At 39.2% G+C, this 23,536-nt stretch overlaps 1 protein-coding gene across 1 annotated transcript in view; it reads right to left on the reverse strand.

Annotated features, from left to right (window-relative positions):
* Positions 1 to 23,536, reverse strand: part of LOC124714646 (Parkinson disease protein 7 homolog) — a 140,712-nt gene that overhangs the window by 29,003 nt on the left and 88,173 nt on the right. Inside the window, exon 3 of the mRNA XM_047243039.1 lies at positions 22,352 to 22,421. Coding sequence (XP_047098995.1) covers positions 22,352 to 22,421 — 70 coding nt within the window. The remainder of the gene's footprint in view (positions 1 to 22,351; positions 22,422 to 23,536) is intronic.

The raw sequence follows: 23,536 nt of genomic DNA on the forward strand, positions 1-23,536 counted from the left end.
CATCGGGAATGGGGTTACCTTGGCAAACTTTGTATGTGGTGTTGTCTGAAAGCTGACGCAGTCCCTCAGCCACATACTCCCGACGATCAAGTACCACGGTCGTGGAACCCTTGTCTGCCGGAAGAATGATGATGGATCGGTCAGCCTTCAGATCACGGATAGCCTGGGCTTCAGCAGTGGTGATGTTGGGTGTAGGATTAAGGTTTTTTAAGAAGGATTGAGATGCAAGGCTGGAAGTCAGATATTCCTGGAAGGTTTGGAGAGGGTGATTTTGAGGAAGAGGAGGTGGGTCCCGCTGTGACGGAGGACGGAACTGTTCCAGGCAGGGTTCAATTTGGATGGTGTCTTGAGGAGTCGGATCATTAGGAGTAGGATTAGGATCATTTTTCTTCGTGGCAAAGTGATACTTCCAGCAGAGAGTACGAGTGTAGGACAGTAAATCTTTGACGAGGGCTGTTTGGTTGAATCTGGGAGTGGGGCTGAAGGTGAGGCCTTTGGATAGGACAGAGGTTTCGGATTGGGAGAGAGGTTTGGAGGAAAGGTTAACTACTGAATTAGGGTGTTGTGGTTCCAGATTGTGTTGATCGGAATTTTGAGGTTTTGGAGGGAGTGGAGCTGGAAGTGGGAGATTGAGTAGATGGGAGAGACTGGGTTTGTGTGCAATGAGAGGAGGTTGAGGTTTGTTGGAAAGGTTGTGAAGGGTGAGTGAGTTGCCTTTCCGGAGGTGGGAAACCAGGAGATTGGATAGTTTTTTGAGGTGGAGGGTGGCATGCTGTTCTAATTTACGGTTGGCCTGTAGGAGGATGCTCTGGACAGCTGGTGTGGATGTGGGAGAGGAAAGATTAAGGACTTTTATTAAGGATAGGAGTTGACGGGTGTGTTCATTGGCTGAGTTGATGTGTAGGTGAAGGATTAGGTGGGTGAGGGCAATGGATTGTTCAGTTTGGAACTGGTATAGGGACTGATGGAAGGAAGGGTTGCAGCCAGAGATGGGAACTTTAAGTGTAAGGCCTTTGGGGGTGATGCCAAATGTCAGACAAGCCTGAGAAAATAGAATATGGGAGTGTAATCTGGCTAGGGCGAAGGCATGTTTGCGGAGGGAATGTAAATAAAACTTAATGGGGTCATTGTGGGGGTGTTGTGAGGGTGACATGGTATTAGAAGGTGGAAAGTGTTAACATGAGGTGAAATGAAAATGAAAATAAAAATATATGGGGAGAGATAAAGGTGAACCGGAAAGAAACAGGAGATCTGGAATGAAAAAAGGCGAAAAGGTGTTGGTTACAGCTGGGTTATGTTGGACTTGGGTTGGTAGATAACGATGTGCATAAAGGTTAGGTGGTTGTTGCCGCCAAAACACGTTAAAGGACGCAGAAATTCGGGAAAATTTCGAAAAAAACTGCGTGTAGTATATTAAAAGGAGTGGTATTGTGGTGGCAGATTATGAAAATGAGACTAACAATTGTCTGACGAAGAAATAATCGCGTTAAAACCTGTGGGAAGCGGCTAAAAATGATCAGTGGTGTGGGAAAAACGGAGATGGAAATAAAGCGAAAGTTATTAGAACTGGCCGAAATGGTTGTTTAAAAGGTGAAAGGAGCTGTTTGTGAACTAGAAAACGGTGGATATTATAGCGGCGGTAGTGCTGAAAGCGGCAAAAAATTTTTTTGGTTATGGTTTGGAAGTGGGTTACGTATTATTGAGTATATATATAGGCGGGATAAAATAGTATAGCAGATTACGGTAAAAAGGAGAAGGTGAATTCAAAGTGAAACCAAAGTGAAACTACTGGCAAAAACAGAAAGAGGAAAATAAGACGACAGAAAAGATTTCGAAATGCAACAGTGACAATAACAAACGTAATTGTTGGATTCAAATTAATGATATCAATATAATGGAAGGAAACATTCCACGTGGGAAAAATTATATATAAATACAAAGATGAGGTGACTTACCGAACAAAAACGCTGGCAGGTCGATAGACACACAAACAAACACAAACATACACACAAAATTCAAGCTTTCGCAACAAATTGTTGCCTCATCAGGAAAGAGGGAAGGAGAGGGGAAGACGAAAGGAAGTGGGTTTTAAAGGAGAGGGTAAGGAGTCATTCCAATCCCGGGAGCGGAAAGACTTACCTTAGGGGGAAAAAAGGACAGGTATACACTCGCACACACGCACATATCCATCCACACATACAGACACAAGCAGACATATTTAAAGACAAAGAGTTTGGGCAGAGATGTCAGTCGAGGCAGAAGTGTAGAGGCAAAGAAGTTGTTGAAAGACAGGTGAGGTATGAGTGGCGGCAACTTGAAATTAGCGGAGATTGAGGCCTGGCGGATGACGAGAAGAGAGGATATACTGAAGGGCAAGTTCCCATCTCCGGAGTTCGGATAGGTTGGTGTTGGTGGGAAGTATCCAGATAACCCGGACGGTGTAACACTGTGCCAAGATGTGCTGGCCGTGCACCAAGGCATGTTTAGCCACAGGGTGATCCTCATTACCAACAAACACTGTCTGCCTGTGTCCATTCATGCGAATGGACAGTTTGTTGCTGGTCATTCCCACATAGAATGCGTCACAGTGTAGACAGGTCAGTTGGTAAATCACGTGGGTGCTTTCACACGTGGCTCTGCCTTTGATCGTGTACACCTTCCGGGTTACAGGACTGGAGTAGGTAGTGGTGGGAGGGTGCATGGGACAGGTTTTGCATCGGGGGCGGTTACAAGGATAGGAGCCAGAGGGTAGGGAAGGTGGTTTGGGGATTTCATAGGGATGAACTAACAGGTTACGAAGGTTAGGTGGACGGCAGAAAGACACTCTTGGCGGAGTGGGGAGGATTTCATGAAGGATGGATCTCATTTCAGGGCAGCATTTGAGGAAGTCGTATCCCTGCTGGAGAGCCACATTCAGAGTCTGGTCCAGTCCTGGAAAGTATCCTAACCCAAAGTTTGGTACAGATTTATTGATGACATCTTCATGATCTGGACTCACAGTGAAGAAGAACTCCAGAATTTCCTCTCCAACCTCAACTCCTTTGGTTCCATCAGTTTCACCTGGTCCTACTCCAAATCCCATGCCACTTTCCTTGACGTTGACCTCCACCTGTCCAATGGCCAACTTCACACGTCTGTCCACATCAAACCCACCAACAAGCAACAGTACCTCCATTATGACAGCTGCCACCCATTCCACATCAAACGGTCCCTTCCCTACAGCCTAGGTCTTCGTGGCAAACGAATCTGCTCCAGTCCGGAATCCCTGAATCATTACACCAACAACCTGAAAACAGCTTTCGCATCCCGCAACTACCCTCCCGACCTGGTACAGAAGCAAATAACCAGAGCCACTTCCTCGTCCCCTCAAACCCAGAATCCCCCACAGAAGAACCACAAAAGTGCCCCACTTGTGACAGAATACTTTCCGGGACTGGACCAGACTCTGAATGTGGCTCTCCAGCAGGGATACGACTTCCTCAAATCCTGCCCTGAAATGAGATCCATCCTTCATGAAATCCTCCCCACTCCGCCAAGAGTGTCTTTCCGCCGTCCACCTAACCTTCGTAACCTGTTAGTTCATCCCTATGAAATCCCCAAACCACCTTCCCTACCCTCTGGCTCCTATCCTTGTAACCGCCCCCGATGCAAAACCTGTCCCATGCACCCTCCCACCACTACCTACTCCAGTCCTGTAACCCGGAAGGTGTACACGATCAAAGGCAGAGCCACGTGTGAAAGCACCCACGTGATTTACCAACTGACCTGTCTACACTGTGACGCATTCTATGTGGGAATGACCAGCAACAAACTGTCCATTCGCATGAATGGACACAGGCAGACAGTGTTTGTTGGTAATGAGGATCACCCTGTGGCTAAACATGCCTTGGTGCACGGCCAGCACATCTTGGCACAGTGTTACACCGTCCGGGTTATCTGGATACTTCCCACCAACACCAACCTATCCGAACTCCGGAGATGGGAACTTGCCCTTCAGTATATCCTCTCTTCTCGTCATCCGCCAGGCCTCAATCTCCGCTAATTTCAAGTTGCCGCCACTCATACCTCACCTGTCTTTCAACAACTTCTTTGCCTCTACACTTCTGCCTCGACTGACATCTCTGCCCAAACTCTTTGTCTTTAAATATGTCTGCTTGTGTCTGTATGTGTGGATGGATATGTGCGTGTGTGCGAGTGTATACCTGTCCTTTTTTCCCCCTAAGGTAAGTCTTTCCGCTCCCGGGATTGGAATGACTCCTTACCCTCTCCTTTAAAACCCACTTCCTTTCGTCTTCCCCTCTCCTTCCCTCTTTCCTGATGAGGCAACAATTTGTTGCGAAAGCTTGAATTTTGTGTGTATGTTTGTGTTTGTTTGTGTGTCTATCGACCTGCCAGCGTTTTTGTTCGGTAAGTCACCTCATCTTTGTATTTATATATAATTATTCTTTATTGTATTTGATATAGAGCACAAGATTCTTCTTTCTATCTTTTCCAAACTTTCTAATGCTATTTTGCATCCCGATTAAAGTTCTGCTTTTGATCCATAAATGACTTTTACTCTTACAACTGCAACTGCATTATAGTGCCTTAATTTAATATCTTTATAAAGCATTCTTATTTTAAAGATTTCCCACTTTCATGTACATTCGTTTCATTTTTCCAGTATTGACTATAACTGCTTCTTTTTCACTTTTTATGTTTATATTTAGAGGTGTTTATATTTATAGGTGTCTATTTTTTTGATGTTTCCATACTTCATTTTGAAAATTCTTGGTGAGTTACTTTCACATGTCATCTGTCTACTCAAAAAACATTTGAATTAATCATGTCAAGTGGCCTAAATTTAAAAAAGGTCCTCATTCAACACACTCCCCTTTTGGTGAAATATTGACAGGATACATGAAGCCATGCCAAATTACAGCTTGATAGGCAGTACAATGGGGGCAACTGCCATGCTTTTGTAAAGGCCAATTTTTCTATGTTGCAACAGTTACAAATAACTGAAGTTTGCTTACCATTGCTCATACTCTAAGGGGACTAATATATTAGAGGCTGGTGACTCTGCTCCACTGTTTAGGTGCAACAGCTTGGTTACTGAACATGTTCTTGGTGCACAGCAAATTTATCCCAATTTCATCAGGTTACCTTCCATCAGGAAAGTGGGTGCACTCAGCAACTTACGTAATTTATAAATTATGCAAATCCAGATTTCAGCTAGTGCCTAGCCATTATCAATGCACTATTTTTTAATCTCTATGCATGTTAGTTCCCTGTTGTTCGGTCAGCAATCACAGTTCTTTGACTGACCGACACCTGAACAACAGGGAGATTAAAAAATAGTGCATTGATAATGGTTAGGTGCTAGCTGAAATCTGGATTTGTGGGGAAAGACAAAAAGGAGAGAGAGAGAGAGAGAGAGAGAGAGAGAGAGAGAGAGAGAGAGAGAGAGAGGGAGAGGACTGATTGCTGCACTCTATAATTTATAAATTATCCTAATTTGCTGTCAAAGCAGTTCATAAAACTTGTCACACAAATTTAGATCATGTTTTGGCAGTTTGCATCATATGATAGAATGACTTCCTGATGCCGATTTTTTTTCTACATTTGTAGCCAGCCAGCATGCCACAAGGCTGTGCAAGTGGTGCCTTTACTACTCAGATAATGATGGAGTTACCCCAGATAAAACCCAATTTAAAAAAAAAAAAAATTATTCCTCAGTTTTGTCAGATTTTCAAAAGGCTGTATCTCAGACTGGATTTTACTTTTCACCACTCAGAAAAGCTCTTTTCACCTTTGATCAGGGATAGACAGACCAGTCCAAGGATTGTAAACTGATGAATAAAGACTTTTGAATCGACTTTAATCTTGGATAACTCTATCATTATCTCGGTAATCAGGTGCCCCTTGCAACGCCTTATGGCATACTGGCAAGCTGCAAATGAAAGAATCAGCATCAGGAAATCATTCTATCATATGACACAAACTGCCAAAATATGATCCAAATTTGTTAGGAGCCACATTGACAGGAATTGTAATAAATCTACTGTACACTGAACACACAGTCAGAACTAGGTTGTTTTACATGAAAGGTTGAAGCAGAATCCCTAAGTAGTAGCATGGAAGTCCACTTAGATCGTGAACAACAGTAAAACTAACTTTGTGATTTATTTGCATCTGTCATGACATGGAAAATCTGACGTTTACAAAAGCATTGCTGGTGGCCCCACCATACTACTTATCACCCAGTAATTTGACAAGGCTTCATGTAGGACCTATATATACAACCTGTAAGCAACTCGTAAACGTGGAGAGGGATCCCTTGACACTGCAAAATGGTCCATTTGGGGAACTGCCTTTTCAGCCATTTTCTTCAGAAGTTTTAGTCTTTTCTTTGCATTTTCTGAAGTTCCATCCATTACTATGAGATCATTTGCAAAGGCCAAACAATTTATTGATTCTTTCATTCTATACAGATTTATGTAGTTACATATTAACCTTTGTTTATCTGCTATTTTCCATTCTTTTATAATTATTTACAACATAAATTGAATGATTGCAGGGACAAACTGTCTCCTTGTCTTACTGCTGGTATAATTTAGAAGAGATTAGAAGTTGTTCCAAGAAATTTAACTTTACATATTGTGCGAATATCTAAACAAATTTGTATGAAAAGAGTTTTCCTATCTACTGCAAATTTATGATGCAATTATTCATACATAAAAAATATTGATGCAAGGGATTTCGATTGCCTTTAAGATTTCATTGCACAATTGTACATGAACATACCATTTTCGTACATTTTCATAAATTGCTCAGTTATTCTTTGTGGCTGTCTATAGCTGAATTATTGTGGCTGGAAAAACACACACACACACACACACACACACAGGAAAGGATGTAAATTTAATATTATTTATGGTGTATAACTTTGCTTCCACCATTTTTTCCCCAAAATTTGAGGCTTTAATGAAACAAATTGGTTACACATGTATCATTCAAAGCATTTTGCATCGCTGGCCACTACTTTCTCCCATCTTTCGGGCTGTGTACGAATCCTGTGTTGAAAACATTGTTCATCTTTTGTAGCGATCCACGAATCGATCCAATTTGTGACTTCTTCATGAGATCGGAAGTGCTGGTCAGCCAGGCCATGTTCCATTGATCTAAACAGGTGATAGTCTGAGGAAGCAATGTCTGGAGAATACGGCAGGTGGGGTAGGACTTCCCATTTTAATGTTTCCAAGTACGTTTTGACCTCTTTTGCAATGTGGGGTCGAGCGTTGCCATGCTAAAAAATCACTATATAGTGCCTCTCGCTGTATTGTGGCCATTTGTCTTTTAATGCTCTGCTCAAATGCATTAATTGCATTAGACAGCAAGCACCTGTGATTGTTTCACTTGGTTTTAACACCTCATGGTACACAATGCCAAGCTGGTCCCGCCAAATGCAGAGCCGTAAATATTCGGTTTGGCCATTGATGTGGAAGCACGGCCGGGATATCCAGATGATTTTTTGCTTTTAGGGTTATCATAATGAACCCATTTTTCATCCCTGGTCACAATGTGATGCAGAAATCCCTTCCGTTTTTGCCTCTGAAGCAACTGTTCACAAACACTTTTCAACGTCTCTTGGTTTCAGCTCAAACGGGACCCAAGTTCCTTCTTTCTGAATCATGCCCATGGCCTTGAGGTGTTTTGAAATAGCATGCTGCATCACTCCCACTAATTGTGCCAATTCTTCTTTGGTTTGATGTGAGTCTTCAATGCGAGTCTTCACTCAGCAATATCTCCAATTCTGCATCTTTGAAAACGTTCTCTCTTCCACCACTATGCCAGTCTACCACAGTAAAATCACCGTCCCTGAAGCATTGAAACCACTCACGACATGTTCTTTCACTAACAGTGTCCTTACCATACATACTTGAGAGCATTCGATGAGACTAAGCCGCTGTTTTCTTCATATTGAAACAAAACAATAACACCTCCCGCAAATGACGAGAATTAGGCTCGTAAACTGACATTTTCAATCAAGAACAACTTAATGATGCAGACACAAATTGACTAATGTTTGAATCACGTGATGTTGACCAAGGTCCAAGCTAACTGCCTGATGCGTGCAAACTGTTTCTTTCGACTGCTACTTACCATTGTCGCCACTTATTCGCAAACGGCGGAAGCAAAGTTGTACACATGGTATATACCTGGTTGCAAAAGTTACATCAAAGTTATTAGATATTACTAATTGCACAGCAGATGGACAAGAAGTTATTGGAAATAACACACTGTCAAATTTCCTAACAGGACGAGAGCTGTGCCATAGACGTGTGGTTTGCAAAGCATACTTGTTGTAGTCAGACAGTCAGTCAGCCCTCCAACAGTGATTAGGCACTCAATTAGTCTGGAGGAAAACCATTCTTGAAGCTACCAAATAAGTCTCAAGGCACAATGAAATGGAAGTTACAAAGTTTATAATGTGGTTTACAACAAACATCAATATATGAAAAAGATGTCACAGACAATCGGTATATTTTGTTCACCATAAGAAGTTACATAATGTGTCCAATTACAAAATTACCATAAAGAAAAACTGCATTACAGGTAGCTTTCATCCCTCACATGCAACAGAACAGTATAATCTGCACGCTGACAGAATGTAACTGACGATACATGTAAAATAAATATAAGAAAATTAAAATCAAATTTGTTTACTTCTTTATTTAGTAGAGCGAAGAGTATACGTAGCACAGTAGGAATTATGGATATGTAACTATGACGAAACACTGAACAACTGATGTATACTGAAAGCAATAAGTTACCAAAACCACATCAGAAACTACTGAAGAAAAATATATATTTACATCTTTTGTAAAATACATTAATTCGCAGGCAAGTTTTAAAGTCAGAAACAAATTTTTACACCTACAACAATGGTGTTATCCCTGGCAAGCAACAGAAGGAGACATTGCAGAAAGCATTCCAGTAACATTCAGTAAAGGGCTGAAGCCCAAATGCACACTACTTAGCACAGCAGCATGCATTAGGCAATAATAACACAGAACTCAGCTCAGGTTACAGCATGAATGGCTGCAGTGCCCAAAGGGATAATGGACTTACAAAGCTAATTCAAATGTCTGAGGGCACAAGATCAGGTGAATGAGGCGGGTGCAGAATGACTTCCCAACCCAACTCCTGTACAGTGTTTTAAGTCAGTCTAGCAGAATGCGGGCAGGCATTATTGTGGAATAACATCACTTCACACTGTCTTCCTGGTCACTGTTCTTGGACTGCATCTGCAAGACATCTCAGTTGTCGAAAATAAATATCAGCAGTGATGATTACACATCGGGGAAGCAATTCATTGTACACCACACCACTGCTGTTCCACCAGATGCATAACATTATCTTTTGAGAATGCATGCAGGTCTTTGTAAGAGGAGTTGCTGCTTTATTTGAGCTCAACGTAGTTTCTTTTCCTTATGTTAGTTTAGAGACACCATTTCTCACCACTAGTAAAAAACACATGAGCCAACTGATGACAAGCAAGCAGATTTGCACATATGACCACCTGCTGATTTTTGTGATAAGCTTATATCACGTGGTACCCATTTTTGAACCTTCCCTATTGAATGCAAATGACTCATGGTGATGGAATGATCATAAATCGTAACATTTGCCACTTCCCAAGTACAACGATGTGAATCATTGTGGATTTGTGCATTTAAATGATCTTTATCAAACCCCAAGGGCTTCCTGAGCATGGAGAGTGACTAAAGTCAAAATGATCCTCCATCAATGAGAAAACCATTTTCTTGTCATGCTCTGTCCAATGGCATTATCCCCACACACAGCGCAAATGTTTCTGCATGCCTCAACTGCTGTCGCCCCTCTATTGAACTCAAACAGAAGAATATGTCATATGTTCCGATTTCTCCACTTGGCACTCCATTTTCTAGTGTCCATAGCTCCACTCACTATCTCCAAATGATAAAATGACAATATGTACACTCAAGTACCAACAGTGAACTACAAATAAAAAATGACAATCAATAAACAAACCCATAGCAACCAGAATACCAACATGCAAAACAAAATGGTACAAACGAATGCACCAACCTAATATTTTGAGCAAATTGGCAGAACTACAATGGATTTGTCAACTACTGCTATGAAAATGATTGCCATTGTCATCTAACAGTGAATGGTACAGCTCCTTGGATCTACAGTTCTGCGTAACACAATGTAGCCACAACCACAATGAGTGTGCATCAACGCTCTGCTTCGTTTGATCTACTAACAACAGGATAAATGTGTTTGATGCAACACTGTCCAGTGTGAATAGGACTTAATGTATTCATATATTATTTGTTTGGGCACACTGAAATTAAGCTACATTTTGGATACATCATTGTATAATGTGAAAATTACTGAACTATCAGTTTAATAAGTCACAGCTGCAAAATACTAACATGAATTCTTTACAGACGAATGGAAAAACTGGTAGAAGCTGACCTTGAGGAAGATCAGTTTGGGTTCTGTAGAAATGTTGGAAGACGTGAGGCAATACTGACCCTATGACTTATCTTAGAAGATAGATTAAGGAAAGGCAAACCTACATTTCTAGCATTTGTTGACTTAGATAAAGCTTTTGACAATGTTGACTGGAATATACTGTTTCAAATTCTGAAGGTGGCAGGGATCAAATACAGGGAACAAAAGGCTATTTACAATTTGTACAGAAACCAGATGGCAGTTATGAGAGTTGGGGGGCATGAAAGGGAAGCAGTGGTTGGGAAGGGAGTGAGACAGGGCTGTAGCCTATCCCCGATGTTATTCAACTGTATACTGAGCAAGTAGTAAAGGAAACAAAAGAAAAATTTGGCATAGGAATTAAAAGCCATGGAGAAGAAATAAAAACTTTGAGGTTTACTGATGACATTGTAATTCTGTCAGAGACAGCGAAGGACCTGGAAGAGCAGTCGAAAGTAATGGATAGTGTCTTGAAAGGAGGATAATGGAATGTAGTCGAATTAAATCGGGGGATGCTGAGGGAATTAGACTAGGAAATGAGACACTTAAAGTAGTAGATGAGATTTGCTATTTGGGGAGCAAAAGAACTGATGATGGCCGAAGTAGAGAGGATATAAAATGTAGACTGGCAATGGCAAGAAAAGCGTTTCTGAAGAAGAGAAACTTGTTAACATCGACTATAGATTTAAGTGTCAGGGAGTCGTTTCTGAAAGTATTTGTATGGAGTGTAGCCATGTATGGAAGTGAAACATGGACGATAAATAGTTTGGACAAGAAGAGAATAGAAGCTTCCGAAATGTGGTGCTACAGAAGAATGCTGAAGATTAGATGGGTAGATCACATAACTAATGAGGAGGTATTGAACAGAATTGGGGAGAGGAGGAGTTTGTGGCACAACTTGACTAGAAGAAGGGATCGGTTGGTAGGACACTTTCTGAGGCATCAAGATCACCAATTTAGTACTGGAGGGCAGCATGGAGGGTAAAAATCGTAGAGGGAGACCAGGAGATGAATACACTAAGCAGATTCCGAAGGATGTAGGTTGCAGTAGGAACTTCAAGATGAAGAAGCTTGCACAGGATAGGGTAGCATGGAGAACTGCATCAAACCAGTCGCTGGACTGAAGACCACAACAACAACAACAACAACAACAACAACAACTTAAGGAATTAAAGTAAACAAAGTATGCCAGCTTTTTTTGACAACTTCACGTAATGAACAAAGTTTTCTTATGTTCTGTGGTATGCTCCTCCCAACTAGTTTATTAAGTTGTAATCCCATAAATTTAACAGAGCAAATCTACACTCAATCTGCTTGTCCTCACATTTCATGGATATGTTGCGTGGAACCTCTTCCATCTTCTGAACTGTGTAAGGAGAGATTTTTCACAAAGTGTGATAACACTGAATTGCCTAGAAACTGTTTATTAATGTACACAAAAATTCCATTAATAGCTTTTTCTAAAAATATACTTCATTTATTATGTTTGTACCATTTACAAGCAAAACAAATGTACCAACTAGGAACATTACTGTTGAAAGAACATTATATTGTCTTAATTTTGTTGCTTGATGTACCTATCCTCTTCTCATAATTCATTTGTATAACAATAATGCAAATCCCTAGGTGGAAAATGCGTAAAATAAGGCAAAGACAGGCATTTAGTGTTACCGCTACTACAGGTGTGTACTTGGGGGGTCAGTGTGGTTGTGTGTACTTTTGCTAGAAAAGGAGAAAGAACTCAAAAGCTAGTGATAACTGTTTTCTATTATGCATTTCTGCTTGCCTCACACCTGTCCTCTATAGTTAAGTTGCTACCTTTCCCTTATTATACGTCATAATGCATTTGATTTGATCTGTGGATTACTGTCTTCAATATTTTGCAATATTTCTTGTAAAGAGTTGTAGTAGGAACATCAAATCTGTTACTTACTGACAGATTCAGTTCACCTTTTTTCCTGCAAAATACTGTTACAGCTTGAATAATCCAAGGTCTTAAGCTTTCAGCTTGATAGGAGTTACTTTTGGAGGAAAAAGGCTTTCAAGAAAGGTGAGAATACTGTTAATGAATGTTTTGTATTCTTCATTCATGTCATGAACACTGGAAACTTGCCTTGGAGCAGCTTCCTAAAACACTCATTTTGTGGCCTGTTCGTCCTCCAATAGCGGAAGATTTTCTGATTTATCTGCACAAACGCATGGGGCATATGAACTTGATAATCAGAATAGTTGTAAAGATTGGATAAACAGAATGTAACAAGAAAACCAAAAACTTAATTTAGAATTGATTTTTAATTGACATTTAATGTACATAATACAGGAAATGCAAATATTGTGTTCAATGTTATAAAAGCAGAAGAAACGTATTGATAATATTTATGAGTGTATATCTTGAAGCAAGGTTCCATACAAAATTGCTGGCATGAGGAAGTATATCTGTATGTATCTGGTTGAGATTCAACAACATGTAAAATGCGGCCCCCAATGATTCACAGCGAAAGAAAGAGATTTGAGGGAAAATGGAAGCCTCTGATGTTTCAGAGCAACAGAGAACGATTTGATAGGAAATAGCAACTTTCATTGTGCAGACAGCCCAAAAATTATGCCCGACATGATAAAAGGGGCACTCGCAAAATTATGTGGGAAGAGCTGAATGCACATGTCTGTGTTGCTCACCACTAGGAAGTTAATTACCGTCCTGAACTCAGATTTATCAGTTTTGTGCCTTGCTCAGTACTAATATATAACACAGGAACTGTGAACTTTACTCAGATAGTTCAGCTCACAGGCCAATATTTTTCTGTTGGTTGGTGTACTAAATTCCTAAACAGACTAATTTGTGTGCTAGGCAATAGTGGCTGGAGGCACACACATACAGACAGCAGTAGATTTTCTGTTGATGATGTATGCGAAGAAGCTGAATGTAATGGTCTACGAGGTCATTGGCCATTGGTTTTGTCATAAGAATTTGCTAATTATACTTGTCTAAAGGTATCAGTTAGTTTCTTTGAAGCAGTAAGCAGTGCACACTAGGAAACTTCTTAGGAGACATGAATGTTATTTGTTCCGCGTGTAATTGGCATTTGGAAACCCATGGAAATGATGCCAGCAAATCCTGATTTAACTAATATGTTTACAACAAGTGCAAATATTCTGTTCGAAGGGAGAGGGGGGAGGGGGGGGGGAGGGGGGGGGAGGGGGGAGGAGGGGGGGGAGAGGGGGAGAGAGAGAGATATAGAGAGAGAGAGAGAGAGAGAGAGAGAGTGTGTGTGTGTGTGTGTGTGTGTGTGTGTGTGTGTGTGTGTAGAAAGCTGAACATCTGCTTCACTGCTGAAAAAGCTTCCTTATACAAACAAATCAGGGGTGCATCCCTTGTGAAAGCAGTTTATCTGGAAATGTTTTACTTTTTTCATAAAAAACTAAAAACTACAGGTTTCAGATTTACAAGTTTTTTCGCCATGCAATTTTTCTCAAACGATTGTTTATGACACTTTGAAGTTAAGTAAATTACCACCTGTTGTTTGAAGAATGCGCAGCGAATTATGTACACTGCGATTCTGAAATCAATTTGCAGGCTTGCACTAGGATTTTCTGAATGCCAATTCATCCTCTTTTTTTAAGGTGTCAGGAAGATTGTGCCCATGTCTGTCTCCTTTTTTAAGAAGCTCTTGAGTTCACAAGCATTTATAAGCAATGTTGGTAATTTTCAGTTGGTGCTCTTTAAATTACATAGTGTTGTTGTTGTTGTTGTTGTTGTCTTCAGTCCAGAGACTGGTTTGATGCAGCTCTTCATGCTACTCCAACCTATGCAAGCTTCTTTATCTCCCAGTACCTACTGCAACCTACATCCTTCTGAATCTGCTTAGTGTACTCATCTCTTGGTCTTCTATGACCACGCTGCCCTCCAATATTAAATTGGTGATCCCTTGATGCCTCAGAATACGTCCTACCAACTAATCCCTTCTTCTAGTCAAGTTGTGCCACAAATTTCTCTTCTCTCCAATTCTATTCAGTACCTCCTCATCAGTTATGTGATCTATCCATCTAATCTAAAGCATTCTTCTGTAGCACCACATTTCAAAAGCTTCTATTCTATTCTTGTCAAAACTATTTATCATCCATGTTTCACTTCCATACATGGCTACACTCCAAACAAACATCTGCTTTCTTTGGGATTGGAATTATTATTTTCTCCTTGAAGTCTGAGGGTATTTCACCTGTTCATACACCTTGCTAACCAGATAGTAGAATTCTGTCAGGGCCGGCTCTCCAAAGTCTATCAATAGTGCTAATGGAATGTTGTCTACTCCTGGGGACTTCTTTTGACTCAGGTCTTTCAGTGCTCTGTCATACTCTTCACACAGTATCGTATCTCCCATTTCATCTTCTTCTACATCCTCTTCCATTTCCATAATATTGTCCTCAAGTACATCGCCCTTGTATAGAGGGTCTATGTGCTCCTTTCTGCTTTCCCTTCTTTGCTTGGAACTGGTTTTCCGTCTAAGCTCTTGATACTCATAGAAGTGGTTCTCTTTTTTCCAAAGATCTCTTTAATTTTCCTGTAGGCAGTATCTATCTTACCCCTAGTGAAATATGCCTCTATGTCCTTATATTTGTCTTCTAACCATATCCCTGCTTAACCATTTTGCACTTCCTGTCAATCTCATTTTTAGACATTTGTATTCCTTTTTGCCTGCTTCATTTACTACATTTTTATACTGTCTCCTTTCATCGGTTAAATTCAACATCAAGGATTTCTACTAGCCCTCTACTTTTTACCTACCTGATATCCTCTGCTGCCTTCACTATTTCATCCCTCAAAGCAACTCACTCTTCTTCTAATGTATTTCTTTCTCCTGTTCTAGTCAATCGTTCCCTAATGCTCTCCCAAACTCTCTGCAGCTCTGGTTCTTTCAGTTTATCCAGGTCCCATCTCTTTAAACTTCTACCTTTTTGCAGTTTCTTCAGTTTTAGTCTACAGTTTATTACCAATGAATTGTGGTCAGAGTCCACATCTGCCCCTGGAAATGTCTTACAATTTAAAGCCTGGTTCCCGAATCTCTGTCTTACCATTATATAATCTATCTGCCACCTTCCAGTGTCTCCACGCCTCTTCCACATATTCAACCTTCTTTGATTCTTAAATCAAGTGTTGGCTATGATTAAGTTATGCTCTGTGCAAAATTCTACCAGGCGGCTTCCTCTTTCATTCCTTACCCCCATTCCATTTTCACCTACTACTTTTTCCTTCCCTTCCTTTTCCTACTATTGAATTCCATTCCCCCATGACTATTAAATTTTCGTCTCCCTTCACTATCTGAATAATTTCTTTTATCTCATCATACATTTCTTCAATCTCTTTGTTATATGCGGAGCTAGTTGGCATATAAACTTGTAACTACTGTGGTAGGTGTGGGCTTCGTGGCTGCCTTGGCTACAATAATGCATTCACTATGTTGTTTGTAGTAGCTTACCCATGCTACTATTTTTTTATATTATTAAACCTACTCCTGCATTACCCCTATTTGATTTTGTATTCACCTGAGCAGAAGTCTTGTTCCTTCTGCCACCGAACTTCAGTAATTCCCACTATATCTAACTTTAACCTACCCATTTCCCTTTTTAAATTTTCTAACCTGCCTGCCTGATTAAGGGATCTGACATTCCACACTCCGATCTGTAGAACACCAGTTTTGTTTCTCCTGATACCAACGTCCTCCTGAGTGGTATCCATCCGGAGATCCAAGTGGAGGACTATTTTACCCAAGAGGATGCCATCATCATGTAACCATACAACACAGCTGCCCTCGGTGAAAATTACAGCTGTAGTTTCCCCTTGCTTTCAGCCGTTCGCAGTACCAGCACGGCAAGGCCATTTTGGTTGATGTTACAAGGTCAGATCAGTCAATTATCCAGACTGTTGGCCCCCGCAATTACTGAAAAGGCTGCTGTCCCTCTTCTGGAACCGCAAGTTTGTCTGGCCTCCCAACAGATAGCACTCAGCTGTGATTTTTTTTTCCTTAGCTGACTAACTTGTGTATATATTGTTCACTAAATGCTATGTAATACTCAAAAATCAACACAGCATCAGTGCAGAACTGAAGTTACCTAAGTAAGCCTTGTGAACAGTTTTGTTTAGATGACATTTGGTTATTATCTTATGCATTTTACTATTTATATCAGGCATGGCCGAACAGCCTTCCTGGACATCTGCACCCCAGCTTGCTCCTTCCCAGAACTTCAAGCACAGAGGGCAGTAAAGTGGAGGGATGGGGTTAGAGGAAGGCTGCAACTGAATATCACCAGAGAAAGTACTCATTTTTCCACCATTACAATAGCAGCCACAGAGACAAACTAGTCTTCTGGTAAGTTAGCATTCCAGACAGATGTGGACAAGAAGACACTCATCTCTGTGATCCTGCGTGGTTTATTGGCCTCACTTTTATGACTGGCATCACCAATTTTTTAAATTCTGCAAACTTCTCAACACAAGAGAGAAAACATTTGATTTTACATGAGTTATGCTTTCTAACATAAATTAAATGTTTGGAAACAAGCTTCATATCAATGACATGGAATATTTTTAGACCTTAACACGACACTTCTTACAGCTCAAAACCCATTTTGACTGGTTTATTACACTTTTATGGATTTTAGACCCCATTAATTCTAGTTAAGACAGATAAACCAACAACATAGAACCTTTCTCAAGAGACTGTTCAGTCCAAAACCTACAAGGCTAGTAAAAACATTACATCATTAAAAATATCCTTGACTGAACACAAAAACGGCTACTATATCTTATGAATGCAAACTCCCCCACATTTTTATGAAATTTACGAGTCTCACCAGTATCATTCCAAAGTCCTTGGGTCAAATGTCTAGGGGGTGATAGATCATGGGGAACAACTTTCGTTAGAGACAAAAACTTCACTGATGTGGCCTGGTGATGCTAGGTGTCATTTTATTGCATTTGTTGGTTCTGGGGTGACGAGATTTCACCAAGTTATCAGGGTCTACTAACCTGGTGTGCTGCATCTGCATACTAGCTATCTCAGTATATTGGTACAGTTATTTACAACAAGAAAACCTTAAGAATGAGTGATTCTAAGTGGAGAAAGATATTTTATAAGCTCAGCCTACGCACTTCATATGCAGAACGGATGACTGAATTATAGGCAACACACATTACATACGAATGCTGCCGAGTGCCTACACCCTGCCACCTCTCAGAGACATAATAGATTACTCGATTATGAAAGGGTGTTAGTGTCACCGGGAAGTATCAACAAACAGTTTGCCTCTAACAAAAGTTCTTGCGCAAGACTGATTCACCCGGTACTTCGTACCTCCATGTGTTTGGTTGTATTCTTAAACAGTTTTCTTTAAGCATGTAATGAAACTTTTCCACCAAGATAATATTGCAATAAAATATCAAATAAGTTAAGATGGATCACACCAGGAATAAAAATTTTCAGTGATAGAAAAAGGAAGCTGCTCAACCAGCTACAACACAGATCCTGATTTTGTAAAATATGTTTGAAACTATAAAACTATTTTTAAAAAAATTGTGAAAGCTTCAAAACAAATCGCAAATAATAAATTCACTCTAGGGCAAAAAAATAAAATGAGCAGTATGGTCTGTAGTTAAGTCTGAATTAGGTGTCAAAAATTACAAGCAAGACATTTCAAAACTGGAAAAATCTGTTGTAAAACCAGCTTAAATATATGATCGCTTCAACAAGTACTTCATAAATGTAGCAAAATCTGATTCAGATGAAGCAAATTATGAGCAGAAAGTAAATAGTTTTAGGTTGAAAGGCAATAGCAGTCAAGGTCTTCTCTCTCTCTCTCTCTCTCTCTCTCTCTCTCTCTCTCTCTCTCATAATAAACAAATTATTTGAGGACTGTTCCTTCTCTGATTTCTTGAAATATGTGAAAGTAAAACCATTGTTTAAAAAAAATGTTCAAAAGATATGAGAAATTTTCACCCCATTTCTATACTCCCAGTCATATCAAAAATATTTGAAAAAATTACTGCCTTATTGATACAAAGTTTCATCCCATAGTACGATATTATTTCAAATAACCAATTTGGCTTCCTTGGATCAATTTTATTCTTGTTCTATGTAAATGACTTGCCTCTCAATATAAATACTCATCTAAACTTTTTGCAGATGATTCTTCTGTCCTAATTGAAAATGAAAATTCTGACAACATGCCACAGAGTATCATGAATACGTTAAGTAACTTGGAAACATGGTTCAATCTAAATGGCTTAAGGATAAACATTTCAAAACTCCACATGATGAGTTTAAAAGCAAACAGTTAAAACCTGAAGAAATCTGTATTATTCACAATAATCAAAAAATGGAAGAACTTGACTCCGTCAGATTCCTAGGAATAAACTTGGAAAGAAATTTGAGTTGGAATTCACATATAGAATACTAGTAAATAAATTAAACAGCCTTGCATTTACAGTGAAAATTTTTGCCAGTGCCACTCTTTTGGGCACCAGGAAAATAGCATACTTTGAACCTGAACTTGACTCCGTCAGATTCCTAGGAATAAACTTGGAAAGAAATTTGAGTTGGAATTCACATATAGAATACTAGTAAATAAATTAAACAGCCTTGCATTTACAGTGAAAATTTTTGCCAGTGCCACTCTTTTGGGCACCAGGAAAATAGCATACTTTGAACCTGTTATTAGATATGACATATTTTTTTGAGGAAACTCAGAAAATGTTGGGCATCATGTCAATCATTATTTAAACACCTAATAATATTAACTTTCCCCTTTTTATACATTTTGAGGTTTTATTTATTTATTTTATTTAATCGTATGGTGATTTCATACAATATACAGTTTATATAAAGCAAATGATTTTATACAATATACATATGATATTAGACAAGATTAAACCTTAAAGTGCATGTTTTTAAACCTGGGTGTGAGAGTGAACAAGTCATCAGGAATTCCAGGGTATGAATGAAGTGGACAGTGTTGGACTAAATGTTCAATTGTCTGCTCTTCTTGATTACATTCACACATTGGTGAACTGATCCAGCCCCATTGGTACCTGAAGTAACTACAACAACCATGTCCAGTCCTTAAACTGTTAAGGCGGCACCAAAGGTTCCTTGGTAGGTCAAAACCTTTTCGCTTCTTTGTGGGATCAAGGTGATGGACTCTTGTTCCTAATTTTTTGTTGTTGACCATTCATGCTTCCAGCTTTCATTTATATCAAAACCATCCACGAGGAGTTGTCCTGCAGCAACACTTGCGGATCTTCTTGATAGCAATTGTTGCTGTGGCGGATGACAGAATTCCCAGTACAGTGGTAAAGAGGGTGATGCAGAGATTTTCTTGGCCTCCCTCAGTAGCGCTTGTTTCCGGCTTAAGTGAGGTGGAGGGATGTGACTCAGTACAGGTAACCAGTGGCATGGGGTTGATTTGATGGAACCAGTAATGCAGCGCATTGTGTCGTTAAGTTTTGTGTCTACCTTCTTCATATATACACTTTCCAACCACATTTTGAGGTGATTCTTTTCCTATGCAGCAGAACTGATCTTTTCAGAAAAACCATATTGAACACACTGCTCACCTCACATCACTTAAAATTGCGTGCTCAGACTCGTGAGTATGTAGCCATGAGAATTCACAAAAAAATAAAAGGGTGTGGCATAATAAATATGAAGATGATGATGATGTTGTTGTTGTTGTTGTGGTCTTCAGTCCAGACTGGTTTGATGCAGCTCTCCATGCATATGAAGATAAATATTTTAAAAAGCAAATTATATGATTATTCTCATTTAAAGATGCTACTACTCAGTGGAAGGTTTCATGAAAGATGAAGTGAGACTTTGAGCTGGAACCCAATAATGGAATAAAAATTACGATAGTTATAGTGGATGTAAATGTTGTAAGCTTGACAAATTTTAAATAAGTAAATTCTTCACCAGGCAATATTGTACGTGTGACAAAATTTCAAATAATCAAATTGTAACCTCGATATGTCTCTTGTACATCAGACATATGTTCTGAAATTATGTATGTTATGAGATGAATAAAACATATTTCACAGAACCATTGTTCCAGGTATATCACAATTGTAAAATTCAATTGTGTGTAAATATACTAACATCAGACCTCAAGAGTTAAATTCCCATAAGTCATTGTTATTATCATTAAACACAATAACTCATTTGAGATATAAATTTACTGCAGTGATAGAAGCACAAAAAGCTGTAAATGAATCCTATTGTAAAAACCCAATTTATGAAAGTGAGCTGCAATATCCACCTCCTAATATTTATCCCTTTGTATTGTAGACATGCCTTCTGTTGCTTCCACTTTGCCATGACCTTCAGATTGTAACCATCTTACACAACTTCTCAGAATACTGCAGTGGTGAAAGATGTTGGAGAGGCAGCCAGACACTGCCCTTCTCCCACTGTGCAATTGTACATTAAGAGTGTAAATGGTGGTCAGGTTTGACATATCCACTGAATGTTTGTACTAAGTATTTTAGATAATGTGAAAATGAAAAAAATGTACAAAAATTTTGACTTTTTACATACCATTGGTGAAATAATATAACCATACTATTTAATGTAAATGTATATTTTAGGTTTTTTTGTCATTTTCCACATCCTCTAAGACCTCTTCACACTGAATTTATGGAAAAAAATAGTGAATCTAATCTGATTTAAAAGTGTAACTGAAGGCTGTTTCTTTGTTGTGTGTTTGTGTCATTACTTCTAATCAAGGTGTCAATACGTATTGCCAATTAGTCTTTTGGCCTTGTAAACAGGTCTTTTTCCACAATCATACAGCTGTGCCTCTGCGTTCAAGGAGAACAGCTTCAGTAAAAAGAAAAGAAAGAGAGAGAGAGAGAGAGAGAGAGAGAGAGAGAGAGAAGAAGAAAAGATAAATTTGCAGGTCTGTTAGGTTCACTGATCCATTCTGTCAGTGCCAACTTCTGTCAGAATTACACAAACTTCTTCCTATGATTCAGAATCAATGGGAACAAATTTTGCAAACAATTCGTCAAAATTGTAAAAATATATATATAAAAAACAAAGATGAGGTGACTTACTGAACGAAAGTGCTGGCAGGTCGATAGACACACTAACAAACACAAACATACACACAAAATTCAAGCTTTCGCAACAAACTGTTGCCTCATCAGGAAAGAGGGAAGGAGAGGGGAAGACGAAAGGAAGTGGGTTTTAAGGGAGAGGGTAAGGAGTCATTCCAATCCCGGGAGCGGAAAGACTTACCTTAGGGGGAAAAAAGGACAGGTATACACTCGCACACACGCACATATCCATCCACACATACAGACACAAGCAGACATATTTAAAAACAACTTTGTTTTTAAATATGTCTGCTTGTGTCTGTATGTGTGGATGGATATGTGCGTGTGTGCGAGTGTATACCTGTCCTTTTTTCCCCCTAAGGTAAATCTATCTTCTTCAGAAGACGGCAGTATTATAACAACATGAAGTGATATGTCCTTATCGTTTAGGCAAACATCTGCATGGTTACATTAATCATATAAAATATAATTAATGTAACTATGCAGATGTTTGCCTAAACGATAAGGACATATCACTTCATGTTGTTATAATACTGCCATCTTCTGAAGAAGATAGATTTATATCTATTGAAACCTAGGTAAAGATTACTTTATCCTTTGCAACTGGTCGGCTGCTCTTAGTCTGATTACGTGGAACCGTTGCTGTAGCGCAGCTATGTTTAAAATACTGAATTTCCTTCTATTATATATAAATTTGATTTGAATTTGATTTCAACATACCAGCACAGATTGCTGCTATCAGACGGCCAGATTTTTCCTGTTCCTTCAACAATGAACCAACCTCGTTTGACTGAAATCACAAAAAAAAATACATTAAATAACATACCTCCACATCATCACACAGAAATAACAGACTATTTCAGCACAATAAAGCTAAAACACATATTTGTGGGCATCTTTTACAAATCAACAGTCAATTAGTCACATATTACAATATTTACATTACCTAAATGACTGATAAAAAAATGAAGCAGCTATCCAGTCAAAGGAATTTCAAGCCACTGACAGAGACAATAACCAGCATAATTCATCTCCAGGATTATTCACACACTGGTTTCAGTGAAGCAGGTATCAATAAAACAAAAAAGTTGAGAAATTTTGTCTAACAAAAATTTGTCTCATAGGTACTTTTTAATTTTCCAATCTACAAATTTAATTACATTCATTATGCTTTAATTATTTACAGAGATATAGTAAACATTTATTTTGGTTGTGTTTGAAACCAACAAATAATTGGTGAGAAAGATCATACTGATGAATGTATCTGCCGACTAGCAGAAGAGTGAAGGCTAGTGTGAATTTTTAAGCTGTAAGTATACCTATGCACCACCAATATTCACCTGTATGTGAATCACTTTAACAATTGTGTATATTGAACCACAGAATTATCTTCCATGGCGAATTTCACCTTTAAAATGGGGAATTAACAATTTTGGGTTTTCCTTGCACATCCTCCATTTCAGCAACATAGATATACATACTACAGGAAAACATATTTCACAAATATGAAAAAAGCACTAACTCTGAAATTATCACAACCCTTTGAAATTTCAAAATCACTGGTGTGCTGATGTGTCACTGCCAAGTAACACAGCTGAATGAAATGCATTGTTATTATAACTCAATGAATGTAGAGCATATAGAGAAAGAACTGATACGCTACAGAAGATAACTAAAAGAAATGCACAATGAGATGAACAGAAATGACAATAATTACAGTGAAGTCACTGCAGTTCATGGTGGGCCCCTGCACATTACAAGAGGTGGAACATGGTACTTAACTGGGTGTGTGATCACCACACACAGCTACACACGCTCTGCACCGTGCTCCCATGCAGACCAAAAGGTTGGTAAGGAGCTCTTGTGGTGGCGCATTCCATTCCTCCACTAGTGCGGTTGACAATG

The sequence above is a fragment of the Schistocerca piceifrons genome, chromosome 1, assembly GCF_021461385.2.
Source record: "Schistocerca piceifrons isolate TAMUIC-IGC-003096 chromosome 1, iqSchPice1.1, whole genome shotgun sequence".
Classification (NCBI taxonomy): domain Eukaryota; kingdom Metazoa; phylum Arthropoda; class Insecta; order Orthoptera; family Acrididae; genus Schistocerca; species Schistocerca piceifrons.